Here is a 23,829-nt window from a genome sequence, read left to right as displayed (position 1 = left end):
GAAGCTTCCCGGGCCGCCCGAGGTTCCCACCCAGGCCCGCGCTCCCGGGGACTGCCCCGTGCCGCCGCCCCGCAGCCCGAAGGGTCCTGCGGCAGCGCCGTCGGCTGGCTCCCGACCCCGAGCGAGACTCCCCTCCGGTCCCCTCACCTCATGTGTGTAAAGTGCACGAGCGCGTGGGGCGCGGGGAACGAGGCTCGCGAGCCTCAAGCCCTCCGCAGCGCCGCGGGGACAGGCCCGAGCCGCTGCACCAGCGCCATTTTCTACACCGACCCGCTGCCGCCGCCGCCGCCACCGCTGCCGCCGCAGGCCCCAGACCGGAAGTGAATGCCCCACTCGCAACCCCTTCCGGGGGCGCGGTAGCCCTGGGGGGGCCCCCAAGATGGAGGCCCTAGTAACTAGGCCTGCTGGACAGGGCAGACGCTTGGCAACCGCCCGGTGCGGCCGGAACCTCGCCGGAGCTGTCGGAGAACTCCGAGGCTCCCCGCGAGCGTTCTCGGGGCCTGGCGAGCGCAGACCTTTGTCGCCTAGGCCGTCCGGGGTTTGACTCCGGTCCTCTCCTCCTCGTCCTTTACTGCGACACAAGTTTCCTTCCCCTCTGCCCGGCCCCTCCCTCACAGAAACACGCCTTTAAAAAAAAAAAAAAAGAAAGAAAGAAAAAAAAAAAAAAATCCACCAAACCGCAAATTCCACCCTTGCCGCTGCCGGAGGAGCCCGCGCCGTTTTTAAATTCACCCACATCTAATTACTTTTGACCTTGAGCCAGATTATTTAACCTCTCTGCTTGTCCCTTGCCTCCTCGGGTGAAGAATGCATACCTGAGGCCGGCTGTGCGGTTTCAATACGATTTTATGCCTCAAAATTTTACACACCCTTGACTCAGCAATTCCACTTTCACTCAATTTCTGCTCAAGAAATAATCATTTTGGGCATCATTTTTAAGTATTTCATCATCAAGACAGTAACTCACGGCACTGAAAAGGTTGAAAACTGTAACCAGCTACAAAGTCCAACGATATGAGATGGCATTAAAAGCCACTTGCAAGTGCAAGAAAAGATGGAGGGGGAAATACCGGCCTAGGGACTTCGTTACCATAAAAGAATGAAAAGGCAGATTCCAGACTAGTTCTCAGAAAAATATGTGTACACCCAATTGTGGGTACTGTAAGATAAATGCCTGTAAAATATAAATCTACATATAGATACAATAAGATGCAGCAATATAATACATGAAGATACAATCATTACAATAATTGTAAAAAAATACAATATAGACACCTGAGTGTAAATACAATAAGATACATACCTGCAGGTAGATGAAGCAATATAATGCATTAAGACACAATTATGATGTACATACGTATATATTACTCTTGTATGTTCAGTGCATACAGGGCTTCTGGTAATCTGCAAATTTCTCATCTACTTAAAATCTGTTTCCTTCTACTTTCTCAGAAAACTCACTCTGCAGATTACTTCTGCTCTTTTCTACCCTGAGTCCTTCAACTAGCTTATACCTGTTCCAGTCTCTCCCATGAAATGCTGCTCTGGGAGAAGTGTGTATTATAATAAGCTATGAATGAATGAATGAATGCCCAAAAAGGAATTAAAATATGAACCAAAATGTTAACTACTGCTATACAATTTTCTTCTTTAGTGTTTTTAATTTTATGAGCCTATAAACATTTTTTTGAAAAAAATATTTACAAAATATAAAGTAAAGTAATTTTTACATTATGATTTTTTTTTTTTCTTTTTGAGATGGGGTCTTACTATGCATCCTGGTTAGCCTAGAACTCTGTATGTAGGCCAGACTGGCCTCAAACTCAGAGAGATCTGCCTGTCTTTGTTGCCTGAATGTTAGTGTTCTACCATATATCTCCAGCTTCAAATTTAAGTAGGACCTATCCTGGTTAGTTCTTTGTTAAACTGACACAAACTGGAGTCTTCTGGGAAGAGGCACCCCAGCATAGAAAATGCCCCATCAAATCGCCTGTAGGCAGGTCTGTAGGCATTTTTTCTATAGGCATTTTCTTGATTAATGACTGATGTGGAGAGGCTCAGCTCACTGCCAGTGGTACCACCCCAGGCAGGCTATCCCAGGTTGTGAAAGAATGTAGGCTGGGGGAGGGGGTTGGGGGAGGGTGACACACACCTTTAGTCCCCCGCATTTGGGAGGCAGAGGCAGATAGAATTCTCTGATTTCTAGGCTAGCCGGATCTATAAAGTGAGTCCTGGGACAGTCAGGGCTATTACACAGAGAAACCCTGTCTGGAAGAGAGCAGGGGAATAGGTTACAAGCCATGAGACGCAAGCCAGTAAGCAGCACTCCTCCAAGTCTCTGCTTCAGCTCCTGCCTCCATTTTTGTGAGTTCCTGTTGTGATGTGTGGTGCACATACATATACACAGACAAAACACTCATCCACTCAGTGGTAGCAATATACCACTGAGCTACGCCCCCAATAATGTTTTTAAATTTAGAAAGTCTCCACAGTAATAAATAGAAAGAATTTGGACACATGAACATGGATAAGCTTTCCTAGAAAGAGTGTATTTACATCACTTTATTATAATTTCTTCAGTACTTAATGTGTACTATACCAAACTGTTCTAAGTACTTTACAAATACTAATTAGTCACTAATTGTTGTCTTTGTACAGCCTAATGAAGTAGGAGTATTACATCCCCTTTGCCAACAGGCATGGTAAACTTCCCAAAATCATGTAAGTAATGGGTAATTAAGATTTTATTTATGATACACACACACACACACACACACACACACACACACAGAGATAGATAGATAGATAGATAGATAGTTTGGCTCCAAAGTCCCCTCCTAACTACTATATTGTAGATCTCAACTGCATTAGACATTGCAACCTATTTGATGATAAATATTTTATAAATATAACCCCTTGCTGTCCCAAAATTGTGATCAGAGATAATAGAATCTGCTGTATATATCAATCTGCCAAATATAATAATTTTAAATATATACACACACACATACATACATACATACATACATACATACATACATATGCTGTAAAAGAGAAACGATAACTGGAAGGAAATAAAATGTCACTCTGTGCAAATGCTCTGAAGACTCCATGTAGTAACTATGTCCCACACAGAGACTGACATAGCAGGGTCTAGTCAATTACACCTCTAAAACAGAAATTATACTGCACACACACACACCATTGCTCTAAAATAGACAACTTCTGAGCAAACAGAAAATAAATTCACTTAAATAGTTCAGTTTTGCTTTTGTTTTTGACAGGGTCTCACTATGCAGACAAGGTTGGCCTCTAACTCACCAAGATCCTCCAGTAGCTTCCTGAGTGCTGAGATTAAAGGCATGTGCCACCATGCCTGGCTTTCTTACGAACTTTCAATCACCTCTGAAGTATTTATAATACCCAGTACAAAGTAAATATCCACAGAGTTACTAAACTGTATTACTAAGGAGACAGTGACCAAAAGTCTGTGGATACCCAGTACTGATGCAATGCTGTCATAAATATTTTCTGTATGTAGCTTATTGAAGCTGAAGATGTGAACCCCAGGGGAAACAGGGTAAGAATGTTGCAATGGAGACAAGTGACAAACCAATAATAAGAGGACCAGTCCCTAAATAGATTCAACTAGAGACCTAAAAATTAGTTCTAACACTACCACCACCATCACCCCACCACCACCTCCGTCTTTCAATGCAATTGCAGGACATTTTATTTTGAAAACATCGTCTTAAGTTTTTTCTTCCTCTCTTTTCTCACTGATACTCCCCAGCATACTCTGAAAACTCCAGGGTTCCTTTCCCAACTCCTTTCTTTTTTCTTTTTCTTTATGGTGTTATACTTTACACAAAATATGATTCACCCATTTAAAGTGAAAAACCTTATGTGTTATGACAGATATAGTCATGTAACCACAATCACAATCAATATAAATGAATCCTATCACTCAAGAAAATCCCTTTGTGCCTCTTCTCAGTCACTTTTCCACAGTCCTCTCCCATACACCAGCCCCCTAAAACTATGTTTCAGGTTTACCTCACTGTAAGTCAGTACACTCATGACTAGATGAGCACATAAACAGAGTCACACTGTATATACCCTTTTCTGTCTGTCTTCTCTAGCTGAACAAATATAAGATTCATTTATATTGTTGTATGTACCAAATTTGTTTCTTTCCATTGAATAGATATACCACAACTTGTTTGTTTGCCCATTGATCAGTTATTGTGGGGGGGGGGGGCTATTATTATTCAGTGGATTTTTTTTTTTTTTTTTTTTTTTTTTTTGAGACCGGGTTTCATTGTGTAGCCCCTGGCTGTCCTGGAACTCATTCTGTAGACTAGGTTGGCCTCAAAATCACAGACTCCTGAATGCCAGGATTAAAGGCATGCACCAGCGCCAACTGCCCTGCATTGTCAGACATTTATGGGGCAATTTCATCTGAATTGAAACATTCCCTCCTGGAGGGAGGAAGGAAGCTAAGCCCTCACAAGTTTGGGAAAAGTTGAAGCCTATAAAGTTCACAAGGCTCCTCTCCAAGGTTCTAGCAGCAATAAGCAATTGCTGGGGAGAAAAGACTCTAACCAAAGGAGTTTCATGTGGTCATTCGGGGAGCTTCCAGGTGCAGCTTTCCCGGGTGGTTGCCCAGGCTGGGGTGAACTTTTCAGTGACTTTACCCCTGCTCCTATAACTCCCCACCCATATTCCTTTGGTCTGTGGTAGATGCCCCATCTAGGACAAGTAGACATATATCAGCATCTCCCTAGGAAAAGTTAGCAACAACGGGCAAGTTTTCATTTCTCTTACATAAATGCCTTGTGCTATAGTTTAAGTTATACATGCCCTCGGAAAGGCCATGTGGTAAAGGCTTTTCACCAGAATGGCACTACTGGGAGGTGGTGGAGTCTATAGGAGCATAGCAAGAGCTCCTCAGTCGTTTGTGGGAGTGTCCTTGGCAGGAATAGTGGGAACCCCTGTTCTTTTTTCTTGGCCTTCTCAGCCACAAGGTGTTTCTGTTTTGCCTTGTAGTTCTGCAGTTATATACTCTGAACCACAACCTCAGAAACAATGGGATCAACTGATCATGGACTCAACTCTCCAAAATGGTGAACTAGAAAAAACAAACAAACAAAGCCCTTTTCTTATTCTGAGACAAGTAGATTGTCTCAGGTATTTGTTACAGTAAGAAGAAAGCTGACTAGCACACCTCTAGATTAGAATTACTGCATCTCAGAATACATGCATATCTAACTGTATGAGAAACAACTGGATGTTAACTAAAACAATCTGTGCCCACTTGCAGTCCCAAGCGGGTGAAGGGTCATGGTTTCTCTGTCTCCAGTAGTGCCCATGTGCCTTCTTCTTGCAGTGTGTTGGGACAATTCCCACACAGCAGCCTGGATGCTCTTACTTTCAATAAAAACACCATCATCATCTTACTATCCACCTTAAAATAATGCAAAAGCAGCAGGGCGGTGGAGGCCCACACCTTGATCCCAGCACTTGGGAGGCAGAGGTAGGCGGATCTCTGGGAGTTCAAAGCCAGCCTGGTCTACAGAGTAAGTTCCAGAGAAACCCTGTTTCAAAATAATAATAATAATAATAATAATAATAATAATAATAATAATAATAATGCAAAGGCATAAAGGGCTCTTGGCTCTGAGTCTAGAATCTTTATCATCCCCCAATGTTACTTGTAGCCATGACCTCTCATCATCTCTCTTGTTCACTTTGTTCCAAGCACTCAGTCTTTCATTTCCTTTTAAAAGACTCCTGTCTCTTAGTTCAAGAAAGCCTTGTGTTCTCTCTATCTCTTCACTTTCCTTCACTTACTTTGATGCTCCTAAGCACATACTCCAAAGCTATTCAAGACTTCCCAAAGCATTAATCACATTTGTAATGAAATGTCTCTGCTGTCTGTTTATTCATTGAGTCTCCTGGTTCTCTGGAAAGTTTGGCAGGATAAGGCACATGTCTATCCTGTTCCTCGAATCTCCACACGTAGCAGAATGCTTACATATTAAGTAGGCTCTTTGTAATGCTTGCTAATGAACAAATGATCTTCTTACCCTCTGCTTATCTCCTCCATCTATCCTTATTGCTGCCAAAGTGGTTTCCCTAGCAAGTAAATCTGATGAGCTCCTGCTGCCACTAAATACTCTTGAATGTATTGAAGGCTAAAAATTCTTGAGTAGCTCCATTCTATACAATGCCATCAGAAACCCATCATATAACATAAAATGCCTTCAGGAGCCCACCCATTTCTCTAAGCCCCTAATTCATGATCTGTGACATTGAATTACAGCCAGTTTATTGTGTCTTCCAGGGGTTCTGTGACTTGAGCATGCTGTTCCATGTGAATGGGAGTCCTTTCCTCCCCATTATGTCTACCTCACAAATTCCACTTTAAAGCTGAGTTCAAATGTGGTCTCTTTTGCAAACCTTCCCTGAGGTTCTCTGACTCTCATCAGATATTTTGATTGTCATCAGAATACAGACATAAGTCAAGTGCTAAGAGTAATTGGCACCATTCTAGTTCTCTGTTACTGAATTGGGAGCCCAGCTCTCTGTAAAGAACTGGAGCATCCCAGGATTGGAACCTCACATGTTTTCATGAGACAACCTATTGTATCCAGCCACTGATGACATGTCAGGTCCCAGAGAGTAGAGCATACCCACTGTGCTGGCTGTATTGCCAGTACCTAGCTTAGTGCTTGGGAGCTCCAAACATTTAACTGAAGACATTTGTAGACTAAAGAAAAACAAATGTCACCTTCCCTTCTCTGGCATATCCTTAATGTGTGTCAAGGAGCATCATCCTTCTGCCAGTCAGTTGTCTGTCACCATCAGGGCTATTGGCAGGAATAGGATTCCTCTAGACCTCCCCATGGGCTCTTTAACTGCTATTTTGCTTTGTATTACAAATACCAACAGTATTTTTTTTTCAATAATTCTATGGCTTGCCACCAGACCTACCAGGCATCTTCATGACTTTAGTGAGGATCAAATGGGTACCCCCTCTTTTTACTAGGTCCCTCAGACAGTTACAGTCAAAGCAAGTGTTGTTCCCTCCTCTCTCTGATAATGCCCTTGTCCTGTCATCCAGGTTACTCCCCTCCACTTAGCAGAGAAGTGTTTTAAGTTGGTTTGTTGTTGTTGTTGTTTTGAGATAGGGTTTCTCTGTATTGCTTTGGAGCCTGTCCTAGAACTAGCTCTGTAGACCAGGCTGGCTTCAAACTCACAGAGCTCTGCCTGCCTCTGCCTCCCGAGTGCTGGAATTAAAGGTATGCACCACCAATGCCTGGCCTGTGTTAAGTATTTTACATTAGTGATGCTTTTGCCTCCTGACCAAGTTGAAGATAATTTGAACATTAAAATGCATTATAATAGTAAAGGATTATAGCAACATACTGAAAAATTATGTGTATAAATAAATAAGTATATTCATACAGTCTGTTCACATATTCAAAGTTTGATGATTCCAACCAAGTGGATTAACTAGAATGATATTTCCCCTCCCTCCAAAAACAAGGGAAAAATATCAGACAAAATTATGAGATAACGGTTTTAAAAATAGTAGACATCAAGAAATGGAGACAGTGATCTGTGAGAGATGGGAAACAAATGACACAATTCTACAACTACTTTAGAGTAGCATTGGGGAACCAGCCACACTGTGCCAGTGGTGCAAGAAGGGTACCCAATCAGATTGGCCTGAGTCCAGAGTTCAGCCAATATGACTAGTGCTCACAGGTTAAAACAGTGGTTCTCAATCTTCCTAACACTATGACCCTTTAATACAGTTCCTCATGTTGTGGTGACTCCCCCAACCATAAAATTATTTTTGTTGCTACTCCATAACTATAATTTTGTTACTGTTATGGATCATAATGTAAATAGCTGTGTTTTCTGATGGTTTTAGGTGATGCCTATGAAAGTTCCTTTGATCTCCAGAGAGGTCATGACCCACGTGTTGAGAACCCCTGGGCTAGAGAACAGGTAAGAGAGAACTAGATAGATGTTCTAAGATGTTCTACAGACTTGATGAGGGTCATGCTAAGGACCAAACAGCACATGCATGCCAGGAGACATCTCAAAACTTGGAGGTAAAAACCACTCAAAGGCCAGAACAAAAAAGATGTAAGCTCACAGAGAGCATGGAATAGTCAGGGAAGAATATACTAATTGGCCCAGGGAAAACTGTAATGGAGAAGCAGCAAGAAGGCTCTGTGGATAAATGTGCTGGACTGTGCGTGGACCTCCACATGAATGCTGACATGTGTATGTTCCCCCTCCCCAAATAAGTAAACAAACAAATAAAAATAATTTAATGGGTGGCCAGATGGCACAGAGGGTTAAATTTGATGCCCAGAGTTTGATCTGACTGAGTTGTCTTCAGTCTTCCATATGTGTGCATAAGTTAATAAACTCATACATGTAACAAGAATTTTTAAATATATGATGGAGCAGATCCGCAGTGCACTGTGGCAGAACTTCACATGCATGGTTTGGAGGAGACTGAAGGACAAAGGAATAGATGAAATATTTGAAGATGCAACAGCATTTTTTCACCTAATTTGAGGAAAATCATAGCCATAGTTTCTGCCTCCTTGAGTTCCCTGCAATGGCAGATGGTAACTTGGAATTGTTCTGTTTTTTGTTCATGAATGAGGATGAAGACTGTCCCAATGGTTTCCTGCTTCCAAGAAAGAGCAACAAGGTGGCACCTGGGAAAGGAGGAAGCAACCTTAGCCAAACATTCAGTCATCTTGACCTTGAACTTTCCAAGCTCCAGAACTATGAGAAACAAAATTGTGCCTCTTACAAAGAAAAAAAATGAATCAATGAATCAATTAAACCCAACCAAGACATAGAAACTGTGAGTTCTACATAAAAGGGTGGTGTGTATCAGCAAGGAGGTGGGCTGCTGGCATGCATAGCATGGAGGGATTTCAGGATTGTCATAGTGACAGAATCCAGGCTACAGCGTGGGGAGGGATGGACAAAGACTGGATGATTCAACGTATAAAGTTTCAGAAAACATAAATTATTCTGTAGTTACAGAAAAGCCATCAGTGGTAGCCTATGGATAGGAAGAGTGTGGGAAAGGATGAGAAGGAAGGATGACAGGAAAGAAAAGAGGAAATGCTGGGATATGACAGACAGGTTTGTTATCATGATTGTGGTGATAGTTTCTCAGCTGTAGACATATGTCAAAACTCATCAAATTATGCACTTTAAATATGTGAATCAATAAAGCTGTTTCAAAAAGACTCTGATGAGAAACAGGGTGTTTACATAATTTTAAAATACCTCCTACAAATTGCTTATAAACTAAAAGGGGGAAAAAAGATTTCATCTCAATAAACTGATCAAAGTTGGCATCACTGGGTCCAGCACACATGAGTCTAGCATCCCAGGGAGGAAGCAAAGAGAAAAATGTAGCATCCCTCCTGTGTTTTTCCTGATGTACAACTTGAATCTGATCAGGAAGAGGTCACACAAATCTCACACAAATTAAACTTTCCAAGAGCAAGTTGGTGGTTTTTATGGTGCCAAGATTTTAAATAGTAAGAGAAGATGAAGGAACTGTTGCTGACTGAAGAAGACCAGGGCTAGCCTTGGTGAAGCAGGCCTAAAAGCCTAACTACTTGGGAGATTACTACAGAGAAGGCCAGCAATTTAGGGATTTAATTTAGTTTAGTTTAGTTTTTCAAGGTAGGGTTTCTCTGTCTTGGGACTCGCTAATAGACCAGACTGGCCTTGAATTCACTGCTTCTGGAGTGCTAGGATTAAAGGCATATGTCATCACCACCCGGCTAGGGAATTTTTTTTTTTTTTTTTTTTAATGTTGGGGGTGTAACTCAGTGGTGGAGTATTTGCCTAACATGAGTAAAGCCCTTGGTTTCTACAGCCAGTACAAGGGAGTAAGAGGTGGAAAGGAGAAAGGAAACATTTAAAAGCAATGCTTGATTTTAAACTGGGTCCTCTGTGTGAATATAATCGTGAGGCTAAAAGAGGTGTGAGGACTGGATAGTTTCCATGTTAATTTCTTGACTTTGGTGGTTGCAGTGAGACCAACTAGAATTTCCCAGCTTTCAGGAATAAGATGTTACTCTATCCCAAAGCAATGAGGTGTGCATTTAGATATATTTCTAGATGGCCCTTTGATTCACGGAGAAAGTTCTTTGTGGAACTTCAAACTTTCCTGTTAGTTTGCAATTATTCTAAAATTCCTTCTGCTTATCTATTTGTTGATGTATTTGAAACATTGCTGGCAGAGACTCATAGAAATAGAATATTTGGTCAAGCGTGTAAGTATTATCAGTTTGTCGAGAGGATTGTACCATCTCAGATCTTCTCTGGTCACTAGAAACATACCTATCTTCTTTTCCATTGTGGGGAGTGCTTGTCAATCCATTCTCTTACTTTAATTAGCTGTTGCCAGTCTCTCCTTACTCCCTTTTCTTCTTCCCCCCTCCCTCCCTCTCTCTCTGCGTGTGTGTGTGTGTGTGTGTGTGTGTGTGTGTGTGTGTGTGTATATGTGTATGCACAGGTTGATAACAGTTGATAACAAGATGTCTTCTTCAGTTGCTTCTCCGCTTTAATTTTTGAGGCAGGGTCTCTCACTAAACTTGTTTGTGGTAGTCCGGCTGGGCAGTGCTCCTTGTGATCCACTGATTTCTATGCCCCAATGCTGGAATTATGTTTTGCTCTGCCACACCAGATTTTACATGGGTGCTGGGGATTCAAACTCAGGTTTTCATGCCTTCACAGCAAGCTCTTTACTCAACTTATATTGTGTGTATTTATTTATTTATTTATTTATTTATTTTTGGCCTTGAATCTAGTATAATCTTAGTGATTTATATGTTGTGAGGAAAGGAATATCTTAGGTAATTACTATACACCAATAAGGTCTCATCCATATATAGACACACACACACACATACATTTACTAGACTGAGATCAGCTAGGTAGGGGTGCTTGCCTGGAACAGACAAAGTTCTGGGCTGAGCACCTAATATAGACAACTTTGCCTAATTACTTATAGTTCCAAGATCATAAAGTTAACCTCCATCAGGGAGCTGTGCAAATCCTCTTCTTCCCTCAACAAAGAAGTTTCTTGTAACCACAGATCAGTTCAACTGACAAACTCAGCACAGAAGCAACTTCTCGAAAGACCAAGAAGGACCAAGACGGCCATATGTATACCTCCCGAAACTCTGGAAATCAGTCCTATTGTGTGTATTTATAAATAATCTAAGTTACTCTATTTTTCCTTTATAATTATGAAAGTTCTTTGTATATTAAAGCAGTTGTCTTTTTGTCTATGATATGGATTGTAAACTTTATTTTTAAGTAAATTTAAAAAATTTCAATGTATTAAATGACTGTGTTGGGGATTGAACCCTACATGTTAGGCATGCTAAGCAAATACTCAGCCACTGAACTACTTACAGCCAATGTTTCTATCCTTTGTGTTGTCTGCCTTGTAATTTGGTCTCATATACTTTAATATTCTGTAGCTATTTTAAGTTATGCATTCATTTTTGCTCTGGGGTGTGTGTGTGTATGTTTTGAGATCTTACTTTTTAAAAGTTATTCCCCAATTCAAGATGGTAGGGAGGCTATCCCTTTGTGTTTTCTTTTTGTTCCCATGGCCATTACTTGCATTTTGCCTTATTTTCTGTCAATTCTATAATTTAGATCTTTAGTGTTCCCTCAAAGATTACTCCCTAGGTTGGTACCACTGAGTTGTGGAAACTTTCTTTAAAAAAAAACATAAACACACCTACTCTATTTTTAATTATATGTATTTGCATGTGACTGTGTATGAATATGTGCATGTGAGTATAAATGCCACAGAGGACAGAGAAGGTCATCAGATCCCCTAGAACTGAAGTTACAGGTAGTTATGAGGCACTGGATGCTGGTGCTTGGAGCTAAGCTCTGTCTACCACAGGAACAGTACACACTCTTAACTGCTGAGCCATCTTTTTAGTCCTAAGTGTGTAAGCTTTAAGACCTGGGGCTTCATGGGAGTTGAGCTGGTCAGTAGGGTGTGTCTCTGAAGGAGATGATGGGATCCTTGTCTTTCCTTCTTTTGTGTATGTATGTGTGAGCATGTGTACATGTTCATGGGAATGTGGGTATACAAGAATATATCTGTGCATGTATGTTGTTAAGACAATAAAACTCAGCCGGGGGATGGTGACACTCACCTTTAATCCCAGCACTCTGGAGGCAGAGGCAGGAGGATCTCTGGGAGTTCAAGACCAGCCTGGTCTACAAATCCAGTTCCAAGTCTCAAAAAAAAAAAAAAAAAAAAAAGGACAAAATTCCACAAATATATTTGTTTGGTTCCATCTATATTGGAATCACAGCTGGATTCTTTGTGAAAATTAATAAGCTGATCTTAAATTGATGGAGAAATTCAATGTGTACATGTTAACTCAAGTTGAATCAGAGATTAATAAGATTAATAACTAATACCTACAAAACTCCTAGAAGAAAACATAGACCTTTACCACCTTGGGTTCATAAATCTTTATGATCCCAGGCTTGGCAATAATTCCTTAGCTGTGACACAAAAAAGCAAGAGCAACATTAAAAAGGTAAATTGGATATCATCCAAAGTAGACAATGAATATATCAAAGGAAATACTAATAAAGTAAAAACATAACATTTTATTATGGGAGAAAATATTTGCAAATCACGCTTTTAGTAAGGGACTAGCATGTGGAAAATAAAAGAGGAATTTGTACAGCACAGTAACAAAAACAACCACATAACTCCAAAGTTTTAAATGTGCAAAGGAGCTATGTGGTGTTCCTGCATGGAAGATGTACCATAGACTAATGAATATCAAAATATGTTCAGTATCTTGGGAAAAGATGGAAGGCATAAGAGTTATCATGGAAAATACAGACCAAAGCCACAGTAGAATTTCATTTTACATCACTAGGGTGGTAGTAATGAAAAAAAAGACAGTTAATAGTAAGTGATGAGGAAATTAGGATCTTCCTGCCCTATTAACGGGAATGGCAGGAAGCCCAAACTGAACCAATGTCAGGTGTATGCCCAAGAGAAAGGAAAACATGTGCCAACTCGAAAACATACACATAAATGTGTATTGCACTTTTCTTCCTAGCAATCAGAAAGGAGTACAGATAACTTAAATGTCCATCAGCTGAGGAATGCAGAGGAATGTGCAGCATAAGGCTATCTGTCATAAAAACCAGGGGACAACTGGTCCATGCCATCATGAGGATAAAACTTGGGGACATTTTGCTAAGTGAAAAAAAAAAAAAGCCACACAGGAAAGGACACATTGCTATTACTTGATTCCATTTACACAGATTGTTCTGAACAGGCAAATCCATAAAGACAGGAAGCAAATTAATGGTTACCTAGGGCTGGGGTAGGAGATTAGAAGATTATGGGGTGACAGTAGTGACAATGTTCTCAAATTGTGCTTATGGTTCTATGAATATCCCTAAGCCCATTGTATTGCATACTTTTAAATGTATGAATTTTTAAGGTCTGCGGATTATATTTCAATAAAGCCATTGCCAGAAATGGCAATCAAATATTGAGGCATTGTTTAGTGGGATGCGCTGAGTTACTGTGGTATGATCTGAAGGATTTAACAGAGCTGTGTTGGTAAGAAGGTAGAAAGATTGCTTGAATGATGTCCCATGCCACTAGTCTCTGCATCCAGAAGCCTAAAGCAGAAGGATTTCAAGTTTCATGCCAGGCTGAGCTATATGTGAGACCTGTCTCAAAACAAACAAAACCACATGCACATACTTTCAGGGACTACGGGAAACTAGGCAGGCAGAGGAGTGGGAGAGGGGCTGTTACTAGAGGACAGAAAAGATTTAAGCTTCTTACCTACTTTTTTACATTTATTCTTTTATTTTGTATGCATGTGTGTGGACACACATATGCCATGTTCTATGTGTAGAGGTCAGAGGGCATTTCTGAGAGACGTCTTCTCTTTTTCTACCACATGGATTCCCAGGCTTAATCGCTGGTCTTCGGGACTATCAGCGGGTAACTGACTCCTCATATCAACTCAAGATTGGAGCTTCCTTATAGAAGAGTGGGAGAGTGGGCAGGGATGGATGGATGCTGGATGATGATGATGCAGGCAGAAGCAGTACCTTCTTCTGTAAGCTCAGACAGATGGAGAAACAATGGACAGGAGGATCTGTTTAGATACCAATTACTCTGTACGGCAGTTTGTTTCTTCTTGTTTGTCTCAATAAGGAAAGAAAGCAGAAAATGAGACAGCAGGGCCCTGGCTTTGAATGAGGAAAGTTAGGAGAGCTGGGCAGGGTTGAGAGAGATGCACTGAAACCTCTGCTGCAAGTAAGGAAATGGATTGTGCAGGGGCCAGTAAACAAGAGCCTTTCTGGAGCAATCTGCTCCTGAGTCATTCGAGGCAGGCCAGACAACCCCAAATGCTTTCAGTGTTACTCATTCGTTTTGGCTTCAAGCCTTTCACTCTCTGGACACCCTCCGCTGGACTGACTGCCTTTGGCATCCTTCCTCCCAGAACTGAATGTTCTTCCTCAGTGGGGGCCAACTCAAGTCCATTTCCCTGGTTCTGTACCATATGCATTCATTAATTCAACCTGAGATGGCTGTAGCACATCTCATGGTTTTCTTGCATTGAGACAGTAAAAAATCAAAACCAAAACCAGAGAAATTTGATAGCCCAGGAATGGTTGGGGATGGACAGTGGTTTGTTAAGACATTGCACTGAGATGTTTAACATGATAGCTAGTGGAGAGTAGATAACATACAGAGAAATAGGGTAAGGAACCTGGGACTGGTATCCTTGGATGTGATATTTGCTGGCTTCTTATTGGTTTAAGCCAGCCATCTAGGCAAGGGGAGCAGCCACTCACCGTGGACCTGCACAGGCACAAAGCACCCTCACTATGATGGTCCAGACCAATTGGAGCTCCAAACATTGAGAGAAAGAGATGAATTCAAAGGAACCCTGAGGGCTATGGCTGCCACCCAACACTGGCATTGTTGCCAGGCCAAGTATCTAGGCATAGTTAGCACAGTGCGCCTGGCAGCAAGGGGCGGGATAGCATGTGGAAGGAGCAACTTAGCCTTTGCCTCAGATCTGGATTTAGAACCTGCTTCAGCTGCTGAATTTCCTGGGCCACACTAGCTTCTAACTTGTAGCTAAGCCTCTCCGAGCTTCAGTTTCCTCACCCGAAAAATGCAAGATCATAAAACCCACTCCTGACAGCTGACTACAAAAACAGGGCTCTCAAACCACCTCTGAGTTCCTGTATTTGTTAGCACCCCCTCTGCAAGCTCCCAGCACAGTGGCCCACCAGGTACAATGGAATGTCTCCCAGCCACCCTTCTGGTCTCTTCCAGCATCTTTCTTCTTGGAAACACCCAGGATTAGTGTCCCTCATCTGTGTGCCCATGGATTTTCTCTACTCTACATGCATCCTCCTAGGACTCACTCGTCACGTAGGAACGCTTCACCTGGTCTCCTTTGTCTGCGAAGGCAAAAGAAGGCCTCTGCTTGTGTAGTTCCCTTCACAGCACATTTCCACCAGTTGCTCAACAAACACATGTTGATGAGGTGAGGTTTAAAATCGAGTGATGTCTCTCACTTCCTAAGCCTCACTGACTTGAAGATGAAAGAGACACATGAACTCTTATCTGGCCTGTACTCTCTCTGCCAGCTCTTAGGTGCTCCTAAATTCTCCCCAGAAACTGGGGCGAGTTCAAGGAAGACATCACAGACTCTGCAGAAATGGTATGGCTTCTATAGTCTTGGCTCTGTGACTTGCCCTTTCTGTGCCTCAGCTTACTCATATATGGAATGAGTCATACGGTTGCCATAGAGATTAAATAAGCCAACTGGCACAGTGCTTCTAACAGTGCCTGGAACATAGTAAACACTGTATAGGAACTTACTCTCTGCCCACTACTTTTCCTGGCTGGCTATGGTGAGTTAACTCAATTACATTAGTTACTTTTCCCGCTGCTGTGATGAAATACCTGACAATAGCAACTCCAAGGAGGAAGGGTTTACTTTGTTTACTTTGTCTCATATTTCAGGTGATAGCAGTCCAGGATGTTGGGGAAAGTGAGCTGAGTGGTGTGGTGTGGGAGGGAGCTTGTAGCTCAGACCAGAAGTAGGCTAGCTGCTACCCTTTAAAGGCCTGTCTTAGTGACACATCTCTGCATGGCTTCCCCCAAAGAGCACCAGCAGAGCAGAGCAAACATTCAAATACCTGAACCTGGGCACATTTCAGACTCAAACTTAGAAGCTGGTGGTACCACAAGTGTCACTTAATCTGATCTGGTGCAGCCCAGACCATCTCTTTGTAACAGTTAGGTGGCACAGTTCGCAACTACCAAAACCATGGGTCTTCATGCTTTATAATTATTTTATTTTATTTGTAGCAAAAGTTTATTATAGAAAAGGCACACAACGAGCTATGTGTGTGCATGCATGTGTATGGATGTGTGTACATATGTACGGAAGCCAGAGATCAACAATGAATGTCCTCAATCATTCTTCACACTCTTTTTTGAGTCAGGGTCTCTCAGTGGGACCTGAGGATTGCCAATTTAGCCCCTGGGGCTGGCTAGCCAGCCGCAGGGAGACAACAGCACCGAGATTACAGATACACCACAAGGTTTTATGTAGGTACTGGAGTCTGACTCAGGTCCTCATGCCTGAACTGTTACCTGTAGAGCCCACCCTTTGCACTCCAATGCAACCATGAGGTCAATGGAGAGCTTGTGGGTTCTGTTTGGGATCTGTTATCTTAGTCTATATCCCAGGTGCTGCTGCTGTGGGCCCATGGACCACGCTTCATCTTATAAGATCCTGAACAATGGGGATTTCTCTTTCTCACAAACCTATGTAACGAGGCAAAGAGAGAAACAAGTATACTAATAAAGGATCCAAAGAAGGTTAGTGTAGGACTGATAAGATGGCTCCCAGGGACAACGCACTGGCCATCCAAGCCTGGTGTCCTGAGTTTTATCCATGGAAAGATGTTGGAAGGAGAGAACAGACCCCTAAAAGTTGTTCTCTGACTTCTACACACATACATTGGTGTGTGCACACTTACATTCACACACAAATATCATATGTGAATGAACATATGGAATAATAAATTCTAAAACATTTTTAAAAAGATATATAAAGTTGCCCAGGCATAAGCAATTTTCCTTCATCATTTTAACATTTTATATGTCATCAGGGAATGATCATAGATGTCTATGATCGCCATGACCTCAAAATGACTGCTTAAGCTCCAGCCATCAAACCCATGACTAGGGCAGAAAGGAGAAATGGCTAAAAGCAAGAATAAGTTCTGAATGCTCCACCCATTTAATACTACCGTGCACTTTATACCCAGGTACATGAAACAAAGCCTGCTCACATCCCAGTGCTCAAAGAAGGACATGCGAATGTTTAACTTGGCTCAGTTTGCCCCAAACACAATGACAAAGAATAAGAAAAATGGACATTAGGCAAGTGACTATTAAAATCAGGCACAGCCTGTGCTCATGCCTAGAACCAAGCACATACCACCTGTCACCCTCAAGATGACAGGGTCATTAATACAGCATCTCCCCACCCTTAATGCTCAGGCTCCAATAATGGAGTGGTAGAGGATTATTTGAATGCTGGTCCCAGAATCAACCCTCTTTTCTGGCCCATCATCCTCAATCTAAATAAACACTGCTGTCACAAATTCTTTTTCAGGAATTTGTGACAGCAAATTCTCAAACCCTGCTTCAGGCCAGTACTGCAGTTTCCTCCTCCCTCACCCATCAGCTGCCACCCTGCTGGGGAAGGCATTCTTGGACAAAGCTGCTTAATTAAAAAATCAAGGGGTGGAGGTTTGTGACTTGACCAAGTCAGCCTGTCAGTTCAATCACCAGAGGCAGAGGCAGGCAGATCTCTGTGAATTCCAGGCCAGTATGGGCAACACAGGAGCCTTTAAAAAAAATAAAATGGGGGCTCAACAAGTGCTTTTTCTGGAGACACCAGGGAAGCAGACTTGCATATCCACAAGGATAGCTAGCTGTAGCTGCAGAAGCTTCTGGAACCCTTTTTGAATCACACAAACATTATTGAAAACACAGCCATACTATGAAAAGACACAATGGAGAAAAAGAATGAACAAATTGCCCATGCCATGTGACCCATGCTCAAGCCATGGGTTTGGTACTCTGATTTCCTCAATTTGATATATTCAGTCACATTGGGCTTCAGCAATTTGCAGCCCCAGCTTCAGGGGTGAGAACCCTTGGTGTGGAACCTACCCTACCCCAGGCCACTTACTGCTGAGCTCACTTCCAAGAGCCTAGTTTCCTTATCTACAAAAGTGAAAAGACAGTTGCCCCAGGGGGAGACTGAACAAGATGCCTGTAAAGGGCTTAGCACAGGATCAGGTGCAGGCAAAGGCAAGGGGTAGTGTGTGTTGGGGATTGGGGTGGGGATGGTGTGCTGTTAGATAGATCTACTTAGCCATCATGAACTGAATGAGCTAAATGTCCTTGAGGAAGGTCACAGCTGCAGGCCTGAGAGGGATCTCAGGTCTTATGCTTGATCACTACATTCCAGATCACTATCTAGATCCATGTGTTGGTATTTGGAAGATAAGTGGCTTGGCTGCTGTGTTCCTACCTAGGCAAGAAGCCAAGGCTCAGCTGTGAGCCTCTGCCCACAGTCCAAATGCCCAACATGAGATCATTTCTCTGTGAAGCTGCCTGCTTCCCAACAGAAGGTGGGGTAAAAAGAGGGGTGGGCCTGTTTCTAACCTTGAAGCTCTTCTCCCTCGACTTTCCCTCCACCCTCTCCCACCTATGGTCCATCGTAAATAATGTTTTGAAAAAAACACCAAAACACAGAAAAGAAAATTGCATCTTTCTTTCCTCTCCTCTCCCTTTCCCCACTCCCTCCCATCTTTTCTTACTATTTTGAGACAGGATCTCCATGTATAGTCCTGGTTAGCCTGGAACTTGCTTGTAGCCTAAGCTAGATTTGAACTTCTAGTAGTCATCCTGCCTCTGCCTCCCATGTGCTGGGGAGTTCCAGGCGGGTGACACCTTGTTTGGCTGTTCACTTACTTACTTCCTGTCTTGTCAACAGAACCTCTTCTAGTGAGAAAAATCAAGAGCCTTTTACCTCTGGGATGAAGAGAAGAATGAACCCCCCAGGATAGCTGGAGAAATGACTGTGCTAGGTGGTGACTGTTTCTGTGATTATCTTTTCAGATGATCATTATTCTATGGGAGCTACAGTTGGCAACATTACCAGTTTGCCACAGGGTAAGTAAAGATTTGGCTCAAATCTAAGACATTTCACAAATAGTTTATTCCAACTCCTGCTATCTACAACAACCATGGTAAATATTAGTTTTCTCTAGGGTTCTTCCTTAGACCAGCTCCTGGTTAGGTGTGAACTATCTAAGGCTAACAGCATCTTATACAAAGGGTGCCAATTTCAGTATCCTTCAATCATTTATGGTTTCCTTTTAAAAGTACGTCAGGGGCATAGACTGTAATACAGCAGAGATCTTAAAGGAGGGGTTGTTTAAGAGAACACATGCAAGGGTATAGGCTAAATTAATTCACTGACCAGGGGTCAGGAAGAGAAGGCCAGGGATGGTGGGGACAATTAAAGAGACTTTAGTCTGAGCATGGTGGCATATGCCTTTAATCCCAGCATTTTGGAGGCAGAAGAAAGCAGATCTTTATATGATCAAGGCCAGCTTAGTCTCCATAGTGAGTTTCCTTATAGTCAGGGCTACACAGAGAGACTCTACCTCAAAAAAGAAAAAAAAAAAAAAAAAAAAAGGACTTAAGTTTAACCAGCATATCTTAAGTTTTTAAAAGAAAATATATGTATGTGTTATGCATGCAATTAAAATAACTTTTTCCTTTTATTTTCCACATTTTTAACTTATATTTTTATATTTATATTCTGTTTATATTTATTATTTATATTTATTTATGTGTGTATATCAATACATGTGTGACAACCCTAAAATAATTAAGAAATTATTTTATTTAGCATTTTAAATCATTTAACAAATTATTGTACAGTTTAAAAAAGGAAGAAGGTGGCAGGGAAAGGACCGGTCTGCTTTGCTGCTTTAAGGGAAGGCAGTGTGGGGGCTTGAACCCAGGCCTTAGGCATGTAGTCCTCTGCTGCATTGCATTCTGCAGCCTTCTTTACTTTTTGACTACTGGGACTCTACATGAATTCCTTTGCATGAGAAAGAGCCAGAAGTCCTCCTTCTTCAATCTGGTTGACTCAAAGGTTAAAGTAGCCCGAATCATCATCTTTCTAGGTCTATTCCTGGTGTGCTAGTCAGTTTTTTTGTTTTTTTGTTTTTTTGTTTTGTTTTTTGTTTTGTTTTGTTTTGTTTTGTTTTGTTTTTTGATACAAGCTAGGGTCATCTGGAAAGAGAACCTCAGATTGGCCACCAGGCAAATCTGTGAGGGGCACTGTCTTAGTTCATGATTGATGCGCAAGGGTTTGGCCCATTGTGGGCAGTGCTACTCCTGAGCAGGTGGTCTGAAGTATATGAAAAAAAACAGGCTGAGCAAGCTATGTAGAGCAAGTCGTTAAGCAGCATTCCTCCATGGTTTCTGCATCCAGGTTCCTGCTCTGACTTACTGTGAGCAGGATATGTAAGCCAAATAAATCTTTTTCTCCTGAGTTGTTTTTGGTTAGTTTTATCTTAGCACTAGGAAACCAAACTAAAACACCAGGTCTCCAGTGAACTCCAGGGAGTCCCTCCTTGGAGACTGTAAATTTGGGAAAAAAAAAAAAAATGGAGCTTTGTAGGCCACAGAATGGGTGCTAATCAGCAAGAATGGCAACAAGACTACCTGGGTCTTGCAGACAGGTTTAACTCATGTCACCTTCCTAAGACCTTTTCTCTCTTGGAACACACTGGAAAGATTTCACTTACCTAATCAAGGAAATTCACTTGGTTTGGGGCTTTGTAGAGTCAAAACAGCAAGGAGCTTGGTAACATAGCTTAGTTGGAAGAATGCTTACCTAGTATGTACAAAGCCCTGGGTTTGATCTCCACCACTGTATAAAAACAGGTGGGGTGTCCCACACAATTATGAAACCAAGACTTAGGAGATGGAAAGAGGAGAGCAGAAGTTCAAGATCATCCTTGGTTACACAGTGAGTTCTAGGCTACGTGAAGCCCTGTTTCAAGCAACAAACTCCCAAGGCTTTAATGTGTTGAATAGATAGAAGTTCCAACGTTCTGAGCTGCAGCCACTGTGACATTTTTTAAAAGATAGCATTGCATTGTGTAGTTCTGGATGTTCTGGAACTCACTCTGTAGACCAGGCTGGCTTTGAACTCAACAGAGATCCACCTGCCTCTGCCTACCGAGTGCTGGGACTAAAGGCATGCACCACTATGCACAGCTTACTTACCACTGTGACATCTTAATTGGCTAACAGTCCATCACAGACTTTTGATTCCCTCTCCATAGAATGGAGATAAATAAATTAATATTTATAAACAGATTGGACGAATGCTTTGGCTTTTATTTTGTTGAATTTTTGAAACAGGGGTTCTCTGTGTAGCCTTGGTTGTCCTGGAATTCACTCTGTAGACCAGGGTGGCCTTGAACTCACAGAACTCACAGAGATCTACCTGCTTCTGCCTCCCAAATTCTGGGACTAAAGGCATGCGCCACTGACCGATGCTTTGGCTTTTATGTAGGAAGGTTATTTTAATCATAATGGTAACGTTTAAAAAAGTGGAGCATAATGGTGAGCTCCCACTCTGGGGAAGTAGATGGAGGAAGATTGAGAGTTCAAGCTCAGCCTAGGGCTTGTATACTGAGGAAATGCTTCACTGTAAAGAAAAAGTGTTTGTGCCTGTGTTTGTTAGGATGTAGAAAGTGACCATTCTTGGAAGATTTTGTCTGAGGAAAAAAGTCTCTGTTTGAAGGACACAGACTGGAAACTTTTTGACTAAATCATTTCTTATACTTGACCATCACTTCATTCTCCCCTCAAAGCCTTTTCTTCATGGTGGCATCAGCATCTAGCTCACATGGTAAGTGTACTTGTTCACCCTGTTCACTGACTGCTCCTCCACTGATCTGTGAGCTTGGGAAAGGCATCCTGTTTGTTGCTGTTCACCCAGCAACCAGCAGAGTATTCAAACATCTGGAGTGAGAGGGGGAATCTGTGTCACTATATATCTCTTATTCTAATGAATTAATTAATTATCTTTGTGTATACACATGCACATATGCCACAAGGACAATTTCAGGTGATGGTACCCGCCTTCTACTACCTTTGAGATAGTCTCTCACTGATCACGGCAACATATGCCAGACTAGCTGACCAGTGAGCTCCCAGTGATGTTCCTGTCTCCTCCCATCTTGTAGAAGAGAAGCACTTAGTATAGACGTATGCTATCATGTCTAGCTTTATGTGAGTTCTGGGGAATCCCGACTCAGGTCCTTACATATGTACACCAAATACTTTAACCACTGATCTATCTTCCAGCTGCTATTTTACATATTTTTAAGGGGAGGAATTGCTTTGGTGGTCAAGTTAGCCTTGAACTCCTTGGATCAAGCAATTCTTCTGCCTCAGAAAGTATGCCACCTTGCTAGTCAGGGCAATATATATATATTGTCTTCCAGACGCAGATGCCTCCTCTCACCACCTGCTCTGGCCACATCTACACCATGCATCATGGCGCATGCATGCATGGTGCATCACAACATGGTCTTGACCCTTATCCTAAAGACTGTCCACTTCTTCACTGCCACCAGAGGGCTTTTTGAAGTACCTCTTCCTCTTCTTGTCACTTAGGAATAACATTTGCCATCTCTTAAAACTTGCTTGGATGCCAGATCCCCATCGAGGCCTTACTCCCATGTTACATGGTTATACCATTTAAGATGTTCCTGGGCATTTTTAAGGCCAGAAGACTTACTTTAACTGGCTTAGATGCCCTAAGGAACCCTGATATAGAGTTGACAACAAATCTCACTTGCTCTAGTGGCTCAGCTCTCCATAGATTGCTTTCTGAGGTTCACAGAAAGAAGGCAGCCATAGGAGATTGATGGCTTCACTTCTTCATTCAACAGTGTTTGTACTCAAGGCTTTGGGAATGCTAAGCTAATATCCAATCACTGAGCTACACACCCAGTTCTCAAGGTGGGTGCCTCATGAAGCTCTCTTCACGGTTTATCGTAAATCCTCATCTGACTTCCCCCTGGACCTCATTGGGTTGAGTTTGTTCATTACATATGTGTATTTGCTACTTGTATAAGTTGATAGAAGCAACTCACAATTCCAGGACAGAGCATATCATGTTTGGTGAAGTCAGGGTGGTGGGTGCTTGAGGCAGGTGGTCACATTGCATTCAAAGTCAGGAGGTAGAAGGAAATAGATGCTGGTACTCAGTTTGTTTTCTCCTTTTCATTCAGTCTGGAACCTAAATGAATGGGGTGGTGCCACCAAAATGGAGACCTTCCCATCTCAGTTAACCCAATCAAGAAACCCCTTCATAGACATGCCCAGAGGCTCATCTTTTAGGAGACTAGTCCAAAGTGATAGTCTAATCACCATCATACCACAGTTAGTCCAATCTTTGTCTCAAGAATAACATACTCTGGTTGTCCAAGGCCTGGTTTTCTTAATCCATTGCTGACACAGACAAAAATATGTTATTGTGTTTGTGTCAGGCTCCATAGTGTCCCTGTTTTCCTGGAGCTGAGGATCATTGAATGCCTCAA

At 42.1% G+C, this 23,829-nt stretch overlaps 1 protein-coding gene across 8 annotated transcripts in view; it reads right to left on the bottom strand.

Annotated features, from left to right (window-relative positions):
• Positions 1-23,829, bottom strand: part of Tnrc6a (trinucleotide repeat containing adaptor 6A) — a 160,352-nt gene that overhangs the window by 79,240 nt on the left and 57,283 nt on the right. Inside the window, exon 1 of one of the 8 annotated variants that reach the window (XM_051192880.1) lies at positions 148-425. The exons of the other annotated variants lie outside the window; for them this stretch is intronic. Within the exon in view, the coding sequence (XP_051048837.1) occupies positions 148-152 (5 nt within the window). The 5' untranslated portion in view covers positions 153-425. Of the gene's footprint in view, positions 1-147; positions 426-23,829 lie in introns of those variants that run through there. 8 annotated transcript variants of the gene reach the window in all.

This window comes from Phodopus roborovskii, unplaced genomic scaffold, assembly GCF_943737965.1.
Source record: "Phodopus roborovskii unplaced genomic scaffold, PHOROB, whole genome shotgun sequence".
Lineage (NCBI taxonomy): Eukaryota > Metazoa > Chordata > Mammalia > Rodentia > Cricetidae > Phodopus > Phodopus roborovskii.
This window is presented reverse-complemented; position numbering and strand designations above follow the sequence as displayed.